Source organism: Rhinopithecus bieti, unplaced genomic scaffold (assembly GCF_001698545.2).
Source record: "Rhinopithecus bieti isolate Rb0 unplaced genomic scaffold, ASM169854v2 scaffold_17939, whole genome shotgun sequence".
Lineage (NCBI taxonomy): Eukaryota > Metazoa > Chordata > Mammalia > Primates > Cercopithecidae > Rhinopithecus > Rhinopithecus bieti.
In genome coordinates, this window is record NW_016809446.1 from 2,281,798 (window position 1) to 2,302,334 (window position 20,537).

A 20,537-nucleotide genomic window follows, 5' to 3' on the forward strand; every position below is an offset into this window, starting at 1 on the left:
CTTTTTAATTGTTTGGAATAATTTCAGAAAGAATGGTACCAGCTCTTCTTTGTATTTCTGGCAGAATTCAGCTGTGAATCCATCTGGTCCTGGGCTTTTTTTGGTTGGTAGGCTATTAATTACTGCCTCAATTTCAGAGATTGTTATTGGCCTATTCAGGGATTCAGCTTCTTCCTGGTTTAGTCTTGGTAGGGTATATGCATCCAGGAATTTATCCCTTTCTTCTGTATTTTCTAATTTATTTGCATAGATGTGTTTACAGTATTCTCTGATGGTAGTTTGCATTTCTGTGGGGTCATTGGTGATATCCCCTTTATCATTTTTTACTGTGTCTATTTGATTCTTATCTCTCTTCTTCTTTATTAGTCTAGTTAGTGATCTATTTGTTTTGTTAATTAAAAAAAAAAAGCTCCTGGATTTATCAATTTCTTTTGGAGAGTTTTTCATGTCCTTATCTCCTTCAGTTCTTCCCTGATCTTAGTTATTTCTTGTCTTCTGCTAGCTTTTGGATTAGTTTGTTCTTGCCTTTCTAGCTCTTTTAATTGTGATGTTAGCATGTCGATTTGAGATCTTTTTAGCTTTCTGAAGTGGATATTTAGTGCTATAAATTTCCCTCTTAACACTGCTTTAGCTGTGTCCCAGAGATTCTGGTACGTTGTCTCTTTGTTCTCATTGGTTTCAAATAACTTCTTGATTTCTGCCTTAATTTCATTATTTACCCAGGAGTCATTCAGGAGCAATTTTCAATGTTCAGTTTTCATGAAATCATGTGGTTGTGAGTGAGTTTCTTAATCCCAATTCCTAATTTGATTACACTGTGGTCTGTGAGACTGTTTGTTATGATTTCATTTCTATTGCATTTGCTGGGGAGTATTTTACTTCTAATTATGTAGTTGATTTTAGAATGAGTGCCATGTGGCACTGAGAAGAATGTATATTCTGTTGATTTGGGGTAGAGAGTTCCGTAGACGTCTACTAGGTCCACTTGATTTAGAGTTTAGTTCAAGCCCTGAATATCCTTGTTAATTTTCTATCTCATTGATCTGTCTAATACTGACATTGGGGTGTTAAAGTCTCCCACTGTTATTGTTTGGGAGTCTAAGTCTCTTTGTAAGTCTCTAAGAACTTGTTTTATGAATCTGGGGTGCTCCTGTATTGGGTGCATATGTATTTAAAATAGCTCTACCTGTTGAATTGTTCCTTTTACCATTATGTAATGCCCTTCTTTGGCTTTGTTGACCTTTGTTGGTTTAAAGTCTGTTTTGTCAGAGATTAGGATTGCAACCCCTGCTTTTTTTTTTCTTTCTTTGACAGAATCTTCCTCTGTTGTCCAGGCTGGAGTGCGGTGGCATAATCTCGGCTCACTGCAATCTCTGACTTTTGGATTCAAGCAATTCTCCTGCCTCAGCCTCCCAAGTAGCTGTGATTACAGGTGCCCCCAACCATGCCTGACTAATTTTTGTATTTTTAGTAGAGACGGGGTTTCACCATGTTGGCCAGGCTGGTCTTGAACTCCAAACCTTGTGATCTGCCCACCTTGACCTCCCAAAGTGCTGGGATTACAGGTGTGATCCACCATGCCTGGCCAACTCCTGCTTTTTTTTTTTTTAATTTTTATTTATTTATTTATTTTTTACTTTCCATTTGCTTAGTAAATTTTCCTCCAACCCTGTATTTTGAGCCTATGTGTGTCTTGTATGTGGGATGGGTCTCTTGAATACAACACAGATGTGGGTCTTGACTTCTTATCCAATTTGCCAGTCTGTGTCTTTTAATTGGGGCATATAGCCCATTTACATTTAAGGTTCGTATTGTTATGTGTGAATTTGATCTTGTGATCGTGATGGTACTTGTTTATTTTGCACATTAGTTGATGCAGTTTCTTTGTAGTGTCATTGATTTTTATATTTTGGTGTGTTTTTTCAGTGGCTGGTACCGGTTTTTCCTTTCCATATTTAGTGCTTCTCTCAGGAGCTCTTGCAGGTCAGGCCTGGTGGTAACTAAATCCCTCAGCATTTGCTTGTCTGGAAAAGATTTTATTTCTTCTTCGCTTATTATGCTTAGTTTGTCTGGATATGAAATTTGGGGTTGAAAATTCTTTTAAGAATGTCGAGTATTTGCCCCGATCTCTTCTGTCTTATAGGGTTTCTACTGAGAGGTCTGCTGTTAGTCTGATGGGCCTCCCTTTGTAGGTGAACTGGCCTTTCTCTCTGGCTGCCCTCAACAGTTTTTCCTTCATTTTGACCTTGGGGTATCTGATGATGTGTCTTGGGGTTGATCTTCTCATGGAAGATCTTAATGGTGTTCTCTGCATTTCCTGAATTTGCATGTTGGCCTCTCTTGCTAGGTTGGGGAAGTTCTCCTGGATAGTATCCCAAAGTATGTTTTCCAGCTTGTTTCCATTCTCCCCATCTCCTTCTGGTACTCCAATCAATCATTAAGTTCAGTCTTTTTATGAAGTCTCGCATTTCTTGGAGGCTTTGTTCATTCCTTTTCATTCTTTTTTCTCTATTCTTGTCTGCATGTCTTATTTCAGTAAGGTAGTCTTCAAACTCTGATATCATTTCTTCCACTTTGTCGATTCGGCTGTTGATACTTGTGTGTGCTTCATGAGGTTCTCATTTTGTGTTTTTGAGTTCTATCAGGTTGTTTGTGTTCCTCTCTAAAGTGGTTATTCTTTAGTTGGAGGAAGTTGGAGGAAGTTAGCAATTCCTCCAACCTTTTATCAAGGTTCTTTGCTTCTTTGCATTGCATTAGAACATGCTCCTTTAGCTCAGTGTATTTTTTTATTACCCATCTTCTGAAGCCTACTTCTGTCAATTCAACCATTTGATCCTCCATCCAGTTCTGTGCCCTTGATGGAGAGATGTTGTGATCATTTGGAGGAGAAGAGGCACTCTGGCTTTTTGGGTTTTCAGCATTTTTTGGTTGATTCTTTCTCATCTTCGTGAGTTTGTCTAGTTTCCGTCTTTGAGGCTGCTGACCCTTGGATGGGGTTTTTGTTGTTGTTCTTGTTGATGCTGTTGTTGCTTTCTGCTTGTTTCTTTTTCTTCTTCAATAGTCCGTTCCCGTCCCTCTTCTGTAGGGCTGCTGCAGTTTGCTGGGGGTTCACTTCAGGCTCTGTTCATCTGATTTGCTCCCGTGCCTGGAAATGTCATTCAAAGAGCCTAGAGAGCAGCAAAGATGGGTGCCTGCTTCTTCTTCTGGGACCTCTGACCTCAAGGGGTACCAACATGATGCCAATAGGATCGCTCCTGTACAGGATGTCTGAAAATCCTGTTGGAGGATCCCACCCAGTTGGATGGCACAGGGTGCAGGACCTCTTTAACAAAGGACTTTGTCCCTTGGTGGAGAGGGTGTGTTTCACTGGGGAGAAACTCACTCTTCTGGAATTCCCAGATTTCTCAGAACTACCAGGAGGAGAGGCTAAATCTGCTGGTCCACAGAGACTGTGGCCACCACTCCCCCTAGGGGCTTTTCTGCCTAGGGAGATCTGAATTCTGTCCTTGAGCCTCTGTCTAGAATTATTGGAGATCCTGCAGGGAACCCCCACCCAATGAGGATGGATGGGTCAGGTTTAGTGCCTCTGAAGAGGCACTCTTGGCTGCAGACTGCCACAGCCAGTGTGTTAGGCTATGGGGACAAGTCTTGGGACCAAGCCGTCCAGCCACCCTGGCTGCAGCAGGGAAAAAGCACAGCCTGGAGCTACAGAAATGGGTGCCTCCCTTTCCCTGCTCAGGCAGCTTAGTGTGTTAGGCATTTGCAAGTCCAAGTGCTGGCTGCTGCCCCTCCTGCAAGGAACTCAAATGGCTTAGACAGCAGGCTGCCACAGCTGTGCTGGTTGCCCCTCTCCCCAGGAGTTCCATAGACTTAAGCAGATTCCAGCTGAGAGGCTGTATCTGAGTGTTCTGGGGTTAGGACGCTCAGGCCCCAGTGGCATGGGTTCGTGAATGGGATCTTCAGATCCGTGTGTTACACAGTTACACGGAAAAAGCACTGTCTCCCTGGCTGGGTAGCAAGTTCACTCACCGCCTCCCTTGGGTGCGGGGAGGGAGTTCTGGAACTTCCCCATGTGGCTCTCAGGTGGGCTGCTGCACCACACTGTTCTTCCTTCTTTCCATGAGTGATGCCAACCTTCTAGTCAATTTTGATGAGAGAGCCTGGATACCTTGGTTTCCAGTGAAGGATTCACACGCTTATTACGGTTTTTTTTCAATGGGAGCCTCTGAGCACCACGGCTTCTAGTCAGTCATTTTGGCCCATATTGTTTTTAAATAATATTATATTTTATGGATCTATCTTATTTTTTATCCACTCATCTGTCGATAGATATTTGGGTTATATCCACTTTTTATCTGTTATGAATGATGCTGCTAAAAGTGAGCACTTATGAATTTTTCCGTGGACATAGGTGTTCAATTCCGTTGGTAGATACCTATGAGTAGAGTTGGCGGGGTGCATGGCACATTCAGGTTTAATTTTTTAAGAAATTACCAACCTGTTTTCCAAAATGGCTGTACCATTTTACATTCCCTCTAGCGATATATGAGGGTGTATTCCTTTATATCCTCAAAAACACTTGTTATTGTCTATCTTTCTTATTATAGCCATTGTAGTGATTATGAAGTGGGATCCAATTGTGGTTTTAATTTACTTTTCCCTAATGAGTAATGATAAATATATTTTCATGTGATTATTAGCTATTTGAATATCTTCTTTGATGAAATGTCTATTCAAATATTTTGCCCCTTTTAACTGAGTTGTCTTATTATTAAATTTTAAGAATGTTTTGTATATTCTGGATACCGGTCCTTTATCAAAAAAAAAAAAAAAAAAAAAAAAAGGTTTCACAGATATTTCCTCCTAGTATCTGGCTTTGATAATTTTAAATGATCTACCTCCAACTGGCACTGGAATCAGGCTACATGGGTACATTGTTTTTGAAAGATTTCTTAGAATTGTTGAAAGCACAGTCATATTAACACAATTTTTAACCAAATTACTACTATCTTATACTTTAAAAAATAATATATAAATAATGTATATGTCTTTGTGTCTTTCTTTGGATCTTAAAAGCAAGTGGCCCAGTTGAATAATCTTCTGCTGGTAGAGAATATGCAACTTTGATATCAATTTTGGTTGTATAAACAGGGTTGTTTGTATTTATCCACTGATTCACTGTCCCAGGTCCATGGTGATAAGCATTTAAAATTATACATGAAATCTTAAAAAGTGTTGAACTCACAGAAGTAGAGTAGAATGGTAGTTTCAGAAGCTGGGAGGAGGGATGGGTGGGGAAAGGGAGATGTTGATCAAAGGGTATAAAATTTCAGTTAGATGAGAAGAAGAAGCTTTAGTGATCTGGTGCACAGAGTGGTGACTATAATAAACAATAAAGCATTGTGTATTTCAAAGTTACTGAAAGAGCAGGTTTTAAATATTTTTACCACAAAATCATATGTGAGATGATGATGAATCTGTAACTTAGTTTGAGTTAATCATGCCACAATATAAACATATATTAAAACATCACATTGTACTTCATAAATATGTAATATTATCCATCAGCTTAAAACAAAAATTTGAAAGTCAAAAATATTAGAAGTAATAGGAAAGGAACTCTGTGAGGATAGCCAATCCAGTCTCCTATAACTTAGCTGATGTACTAACAACTTTAAGCAATGATCAACTTAGTGCTCCCTTATGAAGCTTGTTTTATTTTTAGGTAGCTCTATTTAGTGGAATGTTCTTATAGGTGACCAAAATTTGCTTTTCTGTAGTTTCTATGATTTTTGCATTTGTTTTTACTGCTGTGTAACAAATTACAACAAGCTTAGTAAATGAAACTGCACACATTTATTATCTTTCAATTGTAGGAAAAAACCCAGGCCCAACTTAGTTGGGTTCTCTGCTTCAAGGTGTTGGCATGGACTGCAGTTGCCTCACAAGCTTAACTGGGGAAATATCCACTTATGGTTTCTCTCTGGTTGTTGACAGAATTCATTTCCTTGCAGTTCTAGGACTAAGATCCTTATTTTCTTGCTGGATATTGGCTGGTGACTGGTCTTAGTTTCTGAAGCCTGCCCATGGTTATTTTCCATGTGGCCCTCTTCATAAGCTAACTCAAAATATGGCAGCTGATTTGTTGAAAACCAGCGAGGGAGAGAAATCCTCTTTAATTCCAGTCTGCTAATACAGTGTTTATAATATGACATAACCACAGGAGTGATGTCTCATTACCTTTGTCATATAAGGTAACCTAATTATGGGAGTAACATCCCTTTGCCTTTTCCATATTTTATTGGTCATAAATAAGTCACAGGTCCTGCCTGCACTCAAGAGAAGATGATAAAGGGTGTGAACACCATCAGATGGGAATCAAGCGTGTCTCTCCTAAAATCTGGCTACACAGTGCTTTTGAAGATGTACAAACTCTTCCCATATTAGCCTTCCACTGATTTAAAAGTAAGCATTATGACCACCACCACCTCCACAAGGGTTTCATTTTATTTGATGACAACAAAGTTATCAGTGACATAATTAAATCAGATTTGGGGAAAGGTAGTTACTTAGGACACAGACTAAGAGAATAACAATAAGAACTACCTTTTTGGATATCTATGTGTGTAAAATTGTGCTAAAGTCTTTACATTTATTGTATTATTTAAATATTCATATACTCATTTATTTCTATGTCAGTATATGCCACCACTATTGGCCTAGATATTCTAGTAAAAAATGTGAGGTTCACTCCACACCAAGTCCTTTACATTCTGCCTTCTTAATGTCTGTCAAATCTTTTTTTCTCCAACCTCATAGTCACTGGCTTAGTTCATATCCTTATCATGTCTTACTTGGATTTCTTTTTTTCATTTAACTTTTTAGGGATAGGGTCTCACTCTGTCACTCAGACTGGAGTGCAATGGCATGATCATAGCTCACTGTAACCTCAGACTCCTAGGCTTAAACAATCCTCCTGCCACAGCCTCCCAAGTAGATAATGTGCACCACCAAGTCCCACTATTTTTAAAAACATTTTTTTTTGTAGAAACATGGTCTTTCTATGTTGCCCAGACTGGTCTTGAACTCCTGGCCTCAAGTGATCCTCCTGTCTCAGCCTTTCACAGTGCTGGGATTACAGATGTGAGCCGCCATACCCAGCCTTTACTTAGATTTCTACAACTGCTTCCAAACAAGTATTTCTACATTAATCATTACTTCCTACTCATCTATTACCTATGAGATGTTACCAAAGTGATTTAAAATACTTGTGGACTAAGGAGATACAGTTATCTGCACCAAACACGCCCAATATACAATGGTAAAATAGGCATAGGATACCTGCTCTGAACATGTCTATTCAAAGAGAGAAAATGAGAGACACTGGTCCTTATTAGCTTTGAAATTAAGGTGGAAAAATGTTGGAAGGTCCTTGATTAAAACTCAGTGCTATTCTTGCCCATGGCTCTTGGCTCCACCCTCTGGGCTATTAATTCTATCCTCCAAATCAGCTTTCCTTTTTCAAAAAAGATAGCATGTGTTTACACCTGAGTAGTTTCCTCAGCTTGCTTCCTGCCAGTAAAGTTTTGGGAGTCTAATAGCCTCTTTTTTCCTCTTGTACTGTCTCTGGAAGTGTTTTTGCTGATATAATTATTTTTAATACTATGCAGCCATAAAAAAGGATGAGTTTGCATCCTTTGTAGGGACATGGATGCAGCTGGAAACCATCATTCTTAGCAAACTATCACAAGAACAGAAAACCAAACACCGCATGTTCTCACTCATAGGTGGGAACTGAACAATGAGATCACTTGGACTCGGGAAGGGGAACATCACACACCGGGGCCTATCATGGGGAGGGGGGAGGGGGGAGAGATTGCATTGGGAGTTATACCTGATATAAATGATGAATTGATGGGTGCAGACGAGTTGATGGGTGCAGCACACCAACATGGCACAAGTATACATATGTAACAAACCTGCACATTATGCACATGTACCCTAGAACTTAAAGTATAAAAAAAAAAACAAAAAAAAAACGTTGTGGGTTCACTGTGAATATTTTTACAGTCCACTAGAATGGAAAAAATCCACATCTACAATTCTCTTTGAGATAATCTCATTTCTATTTTGTGCTTCTGTTGAACCTCTAAGAAACTTCAGGGCACTTAAGTTTCTTAAAAGTTACATATGTATGATATATATGTAAAAGAAGTGATAACTATTTGGATTTGAATCACACTCTTAACGTTTAATTTAGAGGGCTTTTTTTTTTTTTTTTTTGAGACGGAGTCTGGCTCTGTCGCCCAGGCTGGAGTGCAGTGGCGCGGTCTTGGCTCACTGCAAGCTCTGAGAGGGCCTTTGATCTAATGGAACGGCATTCTTGGGTATGGTCTAGGATCATTCTGAAGCCTTAAGAAACGACTGTACAACTCCCACCCTTGGCTTCATCTTTAGACCACATTTTTCCAAAAGTTCTTTATATCTGATATTTTATTGGAAGCCATTTAATTATAGCATTATTTGCCATCTGGAGAAGCTGAGATTTTTCAAAATCAAGTTCCAGCTCATTAGTCTTTAACAGTTCTTCCTTTAGTTCATAACTTTTCTCCCTCAACTTACTATAAGCAGCAAGAAGAAATTAGAAGGCACCTTCAACACTTTATTTGGAAGTCTCCTTTGTTAGATCACCCAGTTGGTTAGGCACTTATTTTTTAACTTTCCACATCACAGCTAAGCAACTTTCTGTTAATACATAACAAGGATTCTCCTTCTCCATTTCCCAGTAGTACACCCCTTACTTCTTGTTAAGAAACCATTTTCAAAATTAGGGTTTTATCTCGGTTCCAAAATCTGTATTAGTTGTCAATTTCTATATAACAAATTATCCCAAATCCTAGCAGTTTAAAACAAAGGACATTTATTTTTTTGCATAGTTTCTGAGGATCATGAATGCTGAAACAGCTTAGTTGAGTGATTGTGGCGCAGAGTCTCTCAAGCTGTTGGCCAGGCCTGCAGAATCTGAAGGCTTGACTGGTTTGGAGGCTTTGCTTTCAAGCTCACTCAGACGGCCGTTGGCCAGAGGACATAATTCCTCACAATCTGTGTCTCTCCATAGGGCTGCTCGTAACATAGAAGCTGGTTTCCCCAAAACAAATTATTCAAGAAAGAAAGGGAGCATCCAAAATGGACGCTTTTATAACCTAATCTTTCATAACCTCATCTTCTATAACCTAATCTTTTATAACCTAATCTCTGAAATGGCATGCCATCACTTCTGCTACACTCTTTGGATCACACCAACTAACTTTAGTGCAGTGTGGGAGGGGACCACACTAAAATGTGAATACCAGGAGGCAGGGATCACTGGGCGCTATGTTGGAGGCTGGCTATAATAATGATAATGTCACCATCATTTAATATATTAAAATGTTTATGGCTATTTCTGTACGTATTTTTTTCACTTCGATTCTTGAGCATTCCTCCTCCACTAATTGTATTTTATACAAATTCCAAAAAGTTTAACTTAATTTCAAATAAGAGTAAGTAATCTTTTACTTCAAACACTATGCCTCTGTCTGACTTTCAAACATATAAAAACCAAGATCAGTGTAAAATCCTGAGGTCATAAAAGTATTCATTAGCTAATATTTCTTACATAATTTTTCTCATCCATAGTAAGCATAGAAATTTAGAAATATAGACATATAGACAGTAAATGATGTTTCTTTTCTCTGTCAAAATCAAGTGTTAATGGTTCCATTCTGATTTGCCAGTAAAAACAAAGCCAGCTATGTTTAAGACTACTATTTGTGAACATTTTTTTCTTATTCTCTGATATGTCTACACTCAAGCACTATATATATATATATATGCACTCCCTGACACATATATGTGCATAGTCACCCACAGCAACATACACTCATGTGTGTTAATTAGACATGAATCAGTGGCACTTTGGAAAAATGAGTTAGGTTTTTTCTCTCTGCCCAGCTGTAGTGGTTGGTTGCCATGGAAACGATGCACAAAGTAGAACTTTCAGAAAATACAAATGTTAATGTGTCTTTATTGGAAGAGCTCATGTATTGATCAGTAAAGAAGAGAACTTTAATAACAAAGCAATGCAAATATCCTAGTAACAAAAGCTGTCTGCTTGTATCAAATACAATTCATTATCTCTTTTGCTCTGAACTTGAATGAACTACACATCAGTCTTCTCTGCACTCTACAATAAGTAAACAGGTAGCTAGTTTTTAAATTAAGGTTAGATTTCATCTTTAATTACTATATGCAGAGAGTTAATTTATCCTTCAGTAAATACTGCATAGAGTCAAGACTGACAGTTCTTTGCTTCCATAGATTGGTATTTCCCAAGTGCTTATCTGCCTTCAATACTTTCTGCTATCAGATCTCAACCCTAATTAACCGTAACTTGACTTTCCAAAGCCATAGTTGCTTGGAAAATAGACTAAAGAAATTCTTGCCAGTTTTGAAATTCTTTTCTGTCATAATATGTTGTTTATTCTATGCATGTAATTTTTGTATAGAATCAATTACAGAAAAAAATGTAAATATATAAAATATTTTAAAATAAGTGAAAATCATCCATGAGCCATCAGGTAGCTATAAACATTATTAACTTTTATATATGTGCTTTTCTTCATTATTTTACATATATCATTTAGAAGAAAAGTTGTGTTCATATTCTTTTATAACATTTTCATTTTAAATTTTTTTCCAGGAAATAACTTTTAGATTCAGAGAATATTAGAGTTGAAAAGAACTTTTCTATCACATGATCTAAGAAGCTTCCCTCATGTCAATTTTTTTTTTTTTTTTTGAGACAGAGTCTTGCTCTGTTGCCCAGGCTGGAGTGCAGTGGCACTATCTCAGCTCACTGCAAGCTCCATCTCCCAGGTTCACACCATTCTCCTGCCTCAGCCTCCCAAGTAACTGGGACTAGAGGTGCCTGCCACCATGCCTGGCTATTTTTTGTATTTTCAGTAGAGTCAGGGTTTCACCGTGATAGCCACGATGGTCTCAATCTCCTGACCTCGTGATCTGCCTGCCTTGGCCTCCCAAAGTGCTGGGATTACAGGCAGCAGCCCCCTCGCCCGGCCTCCTTCACGTCATTTTTATCCAGTTGTGAAAATGTATTTCTCACATGTTAGTCTGCTGGTTAATTAAAATGACTTTTATTGGATGGTGATACTTTGATCGTACCTGATAATGCTGTCTTAAATGAAATAAAAATATTTATTGATAGTTCTTGCTTTTTATTGAATATTAAGTGCAGCACAGCTCACACATTAAGTCAAATAAACTAGTGATTGAATAACACCTTAAAGCGAGGTATTCAAATATTTGCTACCAAACGTCTTATTAATTTATTGATATTTTCAAATGGAGTATCTTTCAATATCAAGCAATTGAAATGTGATTTTACTTAACAAATTTTGATTACATAAGATACGGATACGTTTCTACTCTCTGATCACAACCTTACGTTGTTGGATTCTTGCTGTTCTGCAGCCCATCATTTGCTGAACTAACATGCCCTGTTAGAAAATAGTTAATGCTTATGGGACTCAACAGTACAATTGTTAATTACTTTCAGTCAATAAATTCTGTATATAGAGAAAGATACCAATTTAGTCATCTATTGCCCTCAGGGACAACACCGTCAGCACATCTTCTCAGTTACAGCACCTCCCTATAGGATTATTAAGAGTATTCAAGGCGGGGCGCAGTGCCTTACGCCTGTAATCCTAGCACTTTGGGAGGCCGAGGCGGGTGGGTCACCTGAAGTCAGGAGTTCGAGACTAGCCTGGCCAACATGGAGAAACCTCATCTCTACTAAAAATACAAAAGTTAGCTAGGCATGGTAGCGGGCACCTGTAATCTCAGCTACTCAGGAGACTGAGGCAGGAGAATCGCTGGAACCCGGAAGGGGAGGTTGTAGTGAGCCGAGACTGCGCCACTGAAAAAAAAAAAAAAGTATTTAAGGAGGGCACGGGCTGCTCGGGTGCGAGCCCAGCCAGGCCCGGCCCAGAGCGTGGCCTTCGGCGGAGGCGCGCCTCCAATTGGCGCGAAAGTGATAAAAAGGCGTGGCCGGAAAGGTTCCGCCCTGCTCGCCTCTGGAGTACTTAAGGGACTTGGCGGGGCAGCTGCGCTCATTGCTCCAAAACTCCGCTTAGCGAGTGGGTCGCCTGCACTATTTCTGTGCTACTCAGCGACCCCGGTGCCTCGGCCACCATGCCGCGCTCTTTCCTCGTCAGGAGGCCCTCTGACCCTGATCGGAAGCCTAACTACAGCGAACTACCGGACTCTAATCCAGAGTTTACCTTCCAGCAGCCCTACCACCGGGCCCACCTGCTGGCAGCCATCCCACGTTCGGAGATCCTTAACCCCTCTGCTTCGCCGCCAGCACTCATCTGGGACGCTTTCCTGGCGCTCCAAGCCCAACCAACTTCCAGGGCCTCCCTCCAACTGGGACTCTCCCAGGGGAGTCCCAAGGTGGCAGAATTGACCTCGCTGTCAGATGAGGACAGCGGGAAAGGCTCCCAGTCCCCCAGCCCACCCTCACAGGCTCCTTCGTCTTTCTCCTCCACTTCAGCTTCTTCCTTGGAGGCGGAGGCCGATGCCACCTCCCCAGGCTTGGGCCAAGTGCCCAAGCAGCTGGCCCAGGTCTCTGAGGCCAAGGATTCCCAGTTTCAAAAAGCCTTCAACTGCCAATACTGCAATAAGGAATGCGTCAGCCTGGGTGTCCTCAAGAGACACATCCGAAGCCACACGCTGCCCTTCGTCTGCGGAACCTGCGGGAAGGCCTTCTCCAGACCCTGGCTGCTGCGGGGCCATGTCCGGACCCACACCGGTGAGAAGCCCTTCTCCTGTCCCCACTGCAGCCGTGCCTTCGCCGACCGCTCCAACCTGCGGGCCCACCTCCAGACCCACTTGGACATCAAGAAGTATCAGTGCCAGGCGTGCACTAGAACCTTCTCCCGAATGGCCCTGCTCCACAAGCACCAAGAGTCGGGCTGCTCAGGGGGCTCCTGCTGACCCTAGAGGCTCCCACTTCCTCTCCATACCTGACACCCCACCCCGCGCCAACCAACAACCTCCCCAAGCTTCAGAAGGAAGGAGGACACCATGTCCTCATGCCACAGAATTCCCTGTTGAGCGCCCCCATTTCTGGATGCATCAGTCGCACGAGACTTTGATGAAAACCATTTTCTGGTTCTGTTTCCTCTGCCTGGATCCCTCAGTGGACTCTGAAAGAGGCCTTCCCGTGGCCATGTCTGTGGATGGCTGGTGGGAGGGCAGCTGGCAGCCCCAGCTCGGGGGCATTCTTGAATTGGCTTTTCTGCATGTGTTTGTGTATTCAGAACTGTTTGGATGCAGCTGTTTCAGCTACAGGACAAGAGCTGACAGACTGACTGGGAAGTATCCACCCCAGTCAGGGGACCCTCCCCACTCCCTCCTCGAAGGATTCCTCAGGCCACCCTCCACGAGGTGTGACTATGCAATAATCCACCCCCAGCTTCAGCCACGGGGCCTTTGAAGGCGGTGACTGACACCAGGACGTGTCTAGAGCCTGAGATGCCCTGAGCCCGGACAGCCATTTCAGCTTCCTGTTTGGCGTGGTTGGCACCTGTTTCCCAGGCAATTTAACAATGTCTCAAAAGGGACTGTGAGTAATGGTTGTCACTTGTCAGTGGCCTAAGTGGGGTGCTCTGGTCTGCCCGATGTATCTCCCAAAACTATTTTGGGATCCCAACAGGTAGGCCTGGGAGGAAGATGTTTACATTTTTAAAGGTGCATTGGTACTTATATTTCACACATTTTGTATCAAGGAAATGTTTTGTATAGTTATGTGTGCTGTTTATTGATATCCAATAAAGCAATTTATGTATTTTTTAAAAAAAGTATTCAAAGAGTACCTGAGAATGTTGTTTAAAATAAAGATTCCAGGACCATGTCCTCCGAAATTCTGGTTTAGGAAGTTGGGCAAGACCTGGTGCCTGCATTTTTAACAACCTCCCTCCTTCGTATCCTTCTTGGAAGGAAGGATTCTCATGAACGTGGTTCATGGTCATCTTGTGTGGAGCACTGCTCTAGGGATTTGAAGTAATTTATGGAACTCCCTGATCTAATTTTACTAACTAGAAACATTTGGGGACTTTAAAGTGTGGGGCAGAGGGTAACGGGTGAAGTATAACTGCCAGCTATTCCAGTGGGGAGGAAATAATTTGGTTGAACTAGTAATAACTGTCTTAACCATAGCAGCCTAGTCAAGAAAACAACAGTTTCACAGGCTCTTATAATAAACCAAATGATTGTCACAAAGCCTTGAGGACCTAAAATTACCCAGCTGGTAGCCAGCCAACCCTATACTTTGTCTTTTGTTTATAAATCCAAGATTATAGCATGGGGGTGGGGGGAAAGAAATCCTATCATCTGAGGTATAAATGATAGGCTGAGAGGAGTGGGTTGTGTCATGAATCTTTAAGGAGAAATAGGATGGGTGGGGAAGGGAAGAGCAGTGAAAGCCTTTTGGAAATGGGTAGAAATGAAAAGGTTTTTAGTTTCCTTCAAACTGGGTCACAGGAGTAAAGAAGTGGCACTCAGGGTCTCAGGAGTAAACAAGTGGCATACTGGACAATTTGAGAAAATATTAAAACAGGACTTTTTACCAAAAAATGTATTTGGGGCTGAGAGGCAGTAAATCAATAACTGGCACACCAGGGCAAGCATAACAGAGAATGAGTTTGGAGTGGTAAACCCAGCCAGACTGTTCAGGCCTGGTTCACTGCTGTAAGGGAGCTTGCATTTTATTCTAAGGGGATTGAATAATGTATTGAAAGGGTTTGAGCCAGGGAGTGGAGGAATAAGAGGAGAAGCTAGTAGATTAGTAGGAAGTAATTGTATTAAGCCTGATGAGAGAGAGATGTTAGTGGCTAGGATTAGGGTGGTGTCTGTGGAACTGATGAGAAGTGGTTGGAAGGAGATTCTATGAGACTTTATGATGGATTAAAAGTTGTCACAAAACTGATGTCCAAAGAATATTCTAGGTCTCTGGAAAAAGGATAAACTCTGGCATAGCACGTATGGGAATTTAGGGATTGTAGAAGGCTTCTTTTCATATAACTGCCAATTCACTCTTGTGTTTATACTTCAATTTATATTTATTTCCTACTTGTCAAAATATTCAAGAATATTAAATTGTAAGATAGCTTTGAAATTCAAAACCATTGTGTACGTAGGCAATTGCACCTCAACCCATCAGACAATGCTATTAACAAGAGAAAAACAATAATAAAGTATGGTATGTGCTTCAATAGGGAAGTGGAAAAGCTGTAAAATAATTTGCAAGGCACAGATATGGTTTGGGTTTGTATTTTGAACTTTTACTGAAACCCACAGTCAGAAATGTATTTTATCAATGACTCATAACAAACGTATCAAGTGAGACAAAAGTTTCACCAAACATCCAAGTCCTTACTCCATAGTTTTTATTCTAGTTAATAGGTTAAAATAGTAGCTGTGTCCTATGGAATTATTTTGTTGAACTACTAGTGAGCCGTAGACTTTTTAATTAAAAAAAATATGAGCCTAAGAAGTTTAGGAAAATCCCTACTCACTCTCCGTGGCTGCGTCTTTTGTGAGAGCACTTTGTGTTTGGGTAGCATCATTTGCTAGTTTATGGGAGGGTACAAACATCTCTCTTTTGCATCACCTAAATCAGAAGGAAATTTTGCTTGGGACTTAAGTTTATATTTTAGATTTAGGATACCATCTTGGATCCCAGAAGTTCTAAGTTTATATTTTCTTATTTATTTCCTGTCTTTCTCACCAGACCATATGTTCTTCAAGGTGAGGAAGTTAAACTTACCTTTAAATCTGAATTTTTTGGGACACAAATTTTCAATTTGTTGCACCTAAGATACATAGGATGATGTATTAATCTGAGTAATTTCTTAAAACTACTCTGTAGTAGAATTAAATTGAACACTAGGTAGTGAATATATTATGTGTTTAAATTGAATAATAGAATCCCAGGAACTTGAGATTTTTAAAAAATTAGTCTTGCTCTCTTGCAAGGATATATAACTTTAGAATTCTCAAAATTATTTTATTTATTTTCTTCATAGAAAAACTTCTGTTTCTTATCATTTTGTAGCTTTTCTTTAGTTATTTTACGTAGTATTTTCAAAACTGAAATTAAAATAGCTCAATGAAATAGGCAAGGCAAATATCATTTCTATTTCTATCGGGGTAAAAGTCATACCTGATCTTAGCATAAAGGAAGCATTGTAATCTGAACCTCATCTATTTCTATAGCTCTCCCTCTCATCATTGTCCATCACCCAGATTACTCACCAATTACTTAGGTAATCAAACTCATGATTTTAAAAATTCATCCCTTTGTAAGCAATGTTCCCTCTGACAGAAATGCCAATCCTCCCTCCTGCCCAAACCTCAACTTTGCCTGGCTAATTCCTATCCATCCTTCAAAATTCTCTCAATATCTCTACTCTCAGGAGATGTTTAGTGAAAATGGAATGAGAGAGACCAGTTGGAAGGATATTAGAGTAAACCACATAAGAAACAAGTAAATGAATAACTAAACAAATGAGAAAAGTAGAGCTATAAGCCATGCTGTGCTGCCCCTCTGAAAGCTTGATTGCCAGTATAATTATCTTCTTTCTGCCATTGGGAACAGGGCCTCTCTTGTGATACCTCCATGCCAAAGGTCCCGCTATGCCACCTACTTTGACGTTGCTGTTCTGCGCTGCCTACTTCAGCCCCATTGGTCTGAGGAAGGCACTCAGTGGTCTCTGATGTACTATCTACAAAGGCTGCGACATATGTTGGAAGAGAAGCCAGAAAAGCCTCCAGAGCCAGATATTCCTCTCCTGCCCAGACCCAGGAGTAGCTCCATGGTGGCGGCAGCTCCCTCACTAGTGAACACCCACAAAACACAAGTAAGAAAAACTCAGTTCGTTGTCATTCAAACCAGCAACTTTGCCATAATGGATTCCTTTTTTCTCTGTGCATCCAGCTCTTATGTACTCTAGTGCTGACTTTTTGGTTGGTGGGTTACACTGTTGCTATTATCTTTTCCCTTCCATCTTGCATGCTTGACCCTTTGCTGCCCTTTAGCACTTAATCATTTGAAGAAGTGCACCTCTTACACATGCTAATTTAGTATAAGTCTTTGTTTATCTAGAATAGTGGAAAATTGGGTCTAATGAATAATCAAAGTAGTAATTAACAGAGTTCTGACATTTAATCTGTTGATTACCAATATCATAAAATCTGTGACATAGGATTTTACTAAACATGATGTAACCTCTTTTGCATAACTCAACATTTTTTAGTGTCTTAATGTCATCATTAGGAATACTGCATTTTGATAGTCTTGCTATTTATTATAAATGTTTGGAGAAGTAAACTGAATGTGTACTGATATGGTGAGATCTTCATGACAATTGCTTTTTGATAAATGAATGACCTACTATCAGCTTGAACACTTGTTCTTGCCCTCTTTCTCATCAACACCAGGTGTTGAAAATATAGAGAAAAATGTGACTTGTAGTGTGTCCCAGTTGTTTGGATTTACTTAAATGTGAATTGGCTGAGTCTGAAATTTGTTTCTGCATATTTCTGAAAACAAACGTGAGCAATAGCAGAGTTAAAAAGAAATACAATCTGTTTAGTAGTAGATATTCTGCCTAGGTGGATATCTGCTTTACTGAATCATTCAATGGAAAAAAAACACTCTTTTTAATTATAAAAAAAAAAAAAGAGAGAGAGAGAGAGATCCATCTTCTCTCTATTTTCTTAGCATTCTAGATCTGGGGCTACATGACCTCACTGCCGAAAACTCCAAACAGGAATTACAATTAATATGAAATACATATTCTCACTAGCAGAATTTGGATTCCAGAAGTCCAGACATACAAGTTCAATTGTTCAAAGGTATCAAAGCAGTAGCGCATCCCTATTAAAAATGTGACATTTCAATAAGACAAGTATTTGGATGTAAAGTCCTAAGTCCTTGATCATTGTCTTCCTTTATTAAGGATCTCACCATGAAGTGTAATGAGGAGGAAAAATCTCTTAGCTCTGAGGCCTTTTCCAAGGTTTCACTGACCAATCTGCGTAGGTCTGCAGTCCCAGATCTTTCTTCAGACCTGGGCATGAATATTTTTAAAAAGGTGAGTAGAAATGCTTATGCTCTTTGATATTTTGGTAAATAAAAAATGTCAGTGGGACATGAGATGTTTCTGATCATACTGCGGTATGGAGTGGGGTGGGAAAGGGACCTTAGGAACCGAAGTCAGCTCCTAGATGTAACACTGACTTGCAGCATACCCCTGTGCAAGTCCCTCTGTGTGTATGAGTGAACTTCCTATTCTAAATGCTCCACAGGGTTGTCGTGAAGCTCAATCCTGATCATATGCATAAAGCAGTGTAAAGCAGTGTGGTGGTGGAAATAATTGTGGTAACATTGATGGTAACTTTCATTTGTATGGTTCAACTCATTTTTATCAAGCACTTTATATAAATAGTTCTCATTTAATCCAATGACATCCTTATTCTCTTCATTTGCAGGTAAGAAATTGACCCTTAGAAATTTTAGGTAGCTTGCCCAAGATTGAGTCCAAACTCAAAAGTAGGTCTTCTAGTTAAATACTTCATATTTTTCTGCCATTACTCTGCCTCTTTTTTGTAAGTATACTGAGATAAACAGAAAATAATATGTGTAGACCTATGTATATGTGTATATATAGTGGTTTGCTTTCTCTTTTCCAAAACTGTTACTTTAATTATGCCGACAAAGAACAAATAACACGATATTGACCTATTATGAGCTGAAAGTGTTGCTAAGTAAGCAGTTTCCTGCCTTTGTTAATGATGCAACGAAAGACAACGGCCATCAATTTTCTTAAAACATTGATTATTTGAAAGGAAAAAGTAGTTTTCATTACTGGCTGCATATGATAATTTTTAAGGAGCTTTAAAAAATCTTCAGGCTCAATCCCAGACCAATTAAGCCAGAATTGCTGAAGGTAGGCTAAGGAATTGTTATATTTTAAAAGCTTCCCTAGCAGTTCTAAACTTTTAGTTGCACTTGGTTTTGAACTTGTTTGGTAGGAATAATGAGTTTGTGGCAATGTATGGTCTGTATCTTCTTTGACTCTTTATTAGTTAGTTTCTGTTATTAAACTAACAGTTTTGGAAAAGAGAAAGCAAACCACTATATATACACATATACATAGGTCTACACATATTATTTGCTGTTTATCTCCATATACTTACAAAAAAGAGAGGCAGAGTAATGGCAGAAAAATATGAAGTATTTAACTAGAAGACCTACTTTTGAGTTTGGACTCAATCTTGGGCAAACTACCTAAAATTTCTAAGGGTCAATTTCTTACCTGCAAAATGAGGAGAAATTACGAACAGTGGCACACATTTAAAGTTGGCTAACTGGAACAATGGATCACTATCATGAAAAATGGAACAGAAAAATACAGGCTGGTTCAAGTAGTGACTCTAACCGTGTGATTTGCAAACTTTAGTGTGCATCAGAATTACCTACCAGGCCTGTTAAAACACACATTGCTGGACCTCAGCTGCTGAGGGTCTGATACAATATGTCTGAGAATTTGCATTTCTAATAAGTTCCCAAGTGATGCTGATGCTGCTGGTCCAGGGACCACACTTTGCAAACCACTAGTCTAACCCAACCCAGGAGAAAGACCCATGGAATAAGTGACCTTTTACCTGGTTTCTTTCACTCTTTTAATGTGAAATTTCTCCAATTTCTATTGGATGATATTCAGTGACTTTCTGGGTCTCCTCTTCCTGGAACATTTCTTATATTTTATTGCAGATCATGGAGCCCCTTGGGAAGCAGATTGTAACGTTTTCTTTGCCCTGTCCCTAATTCTACACCTTTCATCACTGTAGTTCAAGAGCCGCAAAGAAGACCGAGAGAGGAAAGGCTCCATTCCATTCCACCACACAGGCAAGAGGAGGCCACGGAGAATGGGAGTGCCATTCTTGCTTCACGAGGACCACCTGGATGTGTCCCCCACGCGCAGCGCATTCTCCTTTGGAAGTTTCTCTGGGCTGGGAGAAGACAGGCGAGGAATTGAGAAAGGAGGCTGGCAAACCACCATTTTAGGTGACCACGAGGCCTTCCAAAATAGGGCAGAGTTTAAGTGGCCTATTTAGAACTGGATCTAGGGCTCCTGGGCAAATTTGAATCTTTCTTGAACAGTTCAGCCAAGAAATTTGGGGCTCAAATGCAGGTTCTCCAGTACCAAAATAATGCTGTGTTTTCACAGCCAAATAAATCCAGATAATTGAAGTAATTATGCAAGAGTTCTGTGAAATTAGACAGGTAACAATCTTATTTCTTATATCATTCTAGACAAAGAAACATGGCCTTAGGGTGCTCTGTGCATTGATTTCCATTGTGAATCTAGACAGCAGATGTTTATTAAACTTGGATTTTTTTTTTT

The 20,537-nt window shown here is 39.9% G+C and overlaps 1 protein-coding gene and 1 pseudogene across 11 annotated transcripts in view; both read left to right on the forward strand.

Annotated features, from left to right (window-relative positions):
- The window catches only part of UNC80 (unc-80 subunit of NALCN channel complex), a 231,389-nt gene that overhangs the window by 28,752 nt on the left and 182,100 nt on the right, over window positions 1–20,537 (forward strand). For all 11 annotated transcript variants that reach the window (XR_001888651.1, XM_017889402.1, XM_017889408.1 and 8 more), the window contains exons 8-10: window positions 16,724–16,985; window positions 18,087–18,221; window positions 19,981–20,197. Coding sequence is in view for 10 of the 11 variants with exons in the window: in XM_017889402.1 (XP_017744891.1) it covers window positions 16,724–16,985; window positions 18,087–18,221; window positions 19,981–20,197 (614 nt within the window). In the remaining variant the exon portion in view is untranslated. The remainder of the gene's footprint in view (window positions 1–16,723; window positions 16,986–18,086; window positions 18,222–19,980; window positions 20,198–20,537) is intronic.
- Window positions 12,256–13,059, forward strand: LOC108540329 (zinc finger protein SNAI1 pseudogene; annotated as a pseudogene).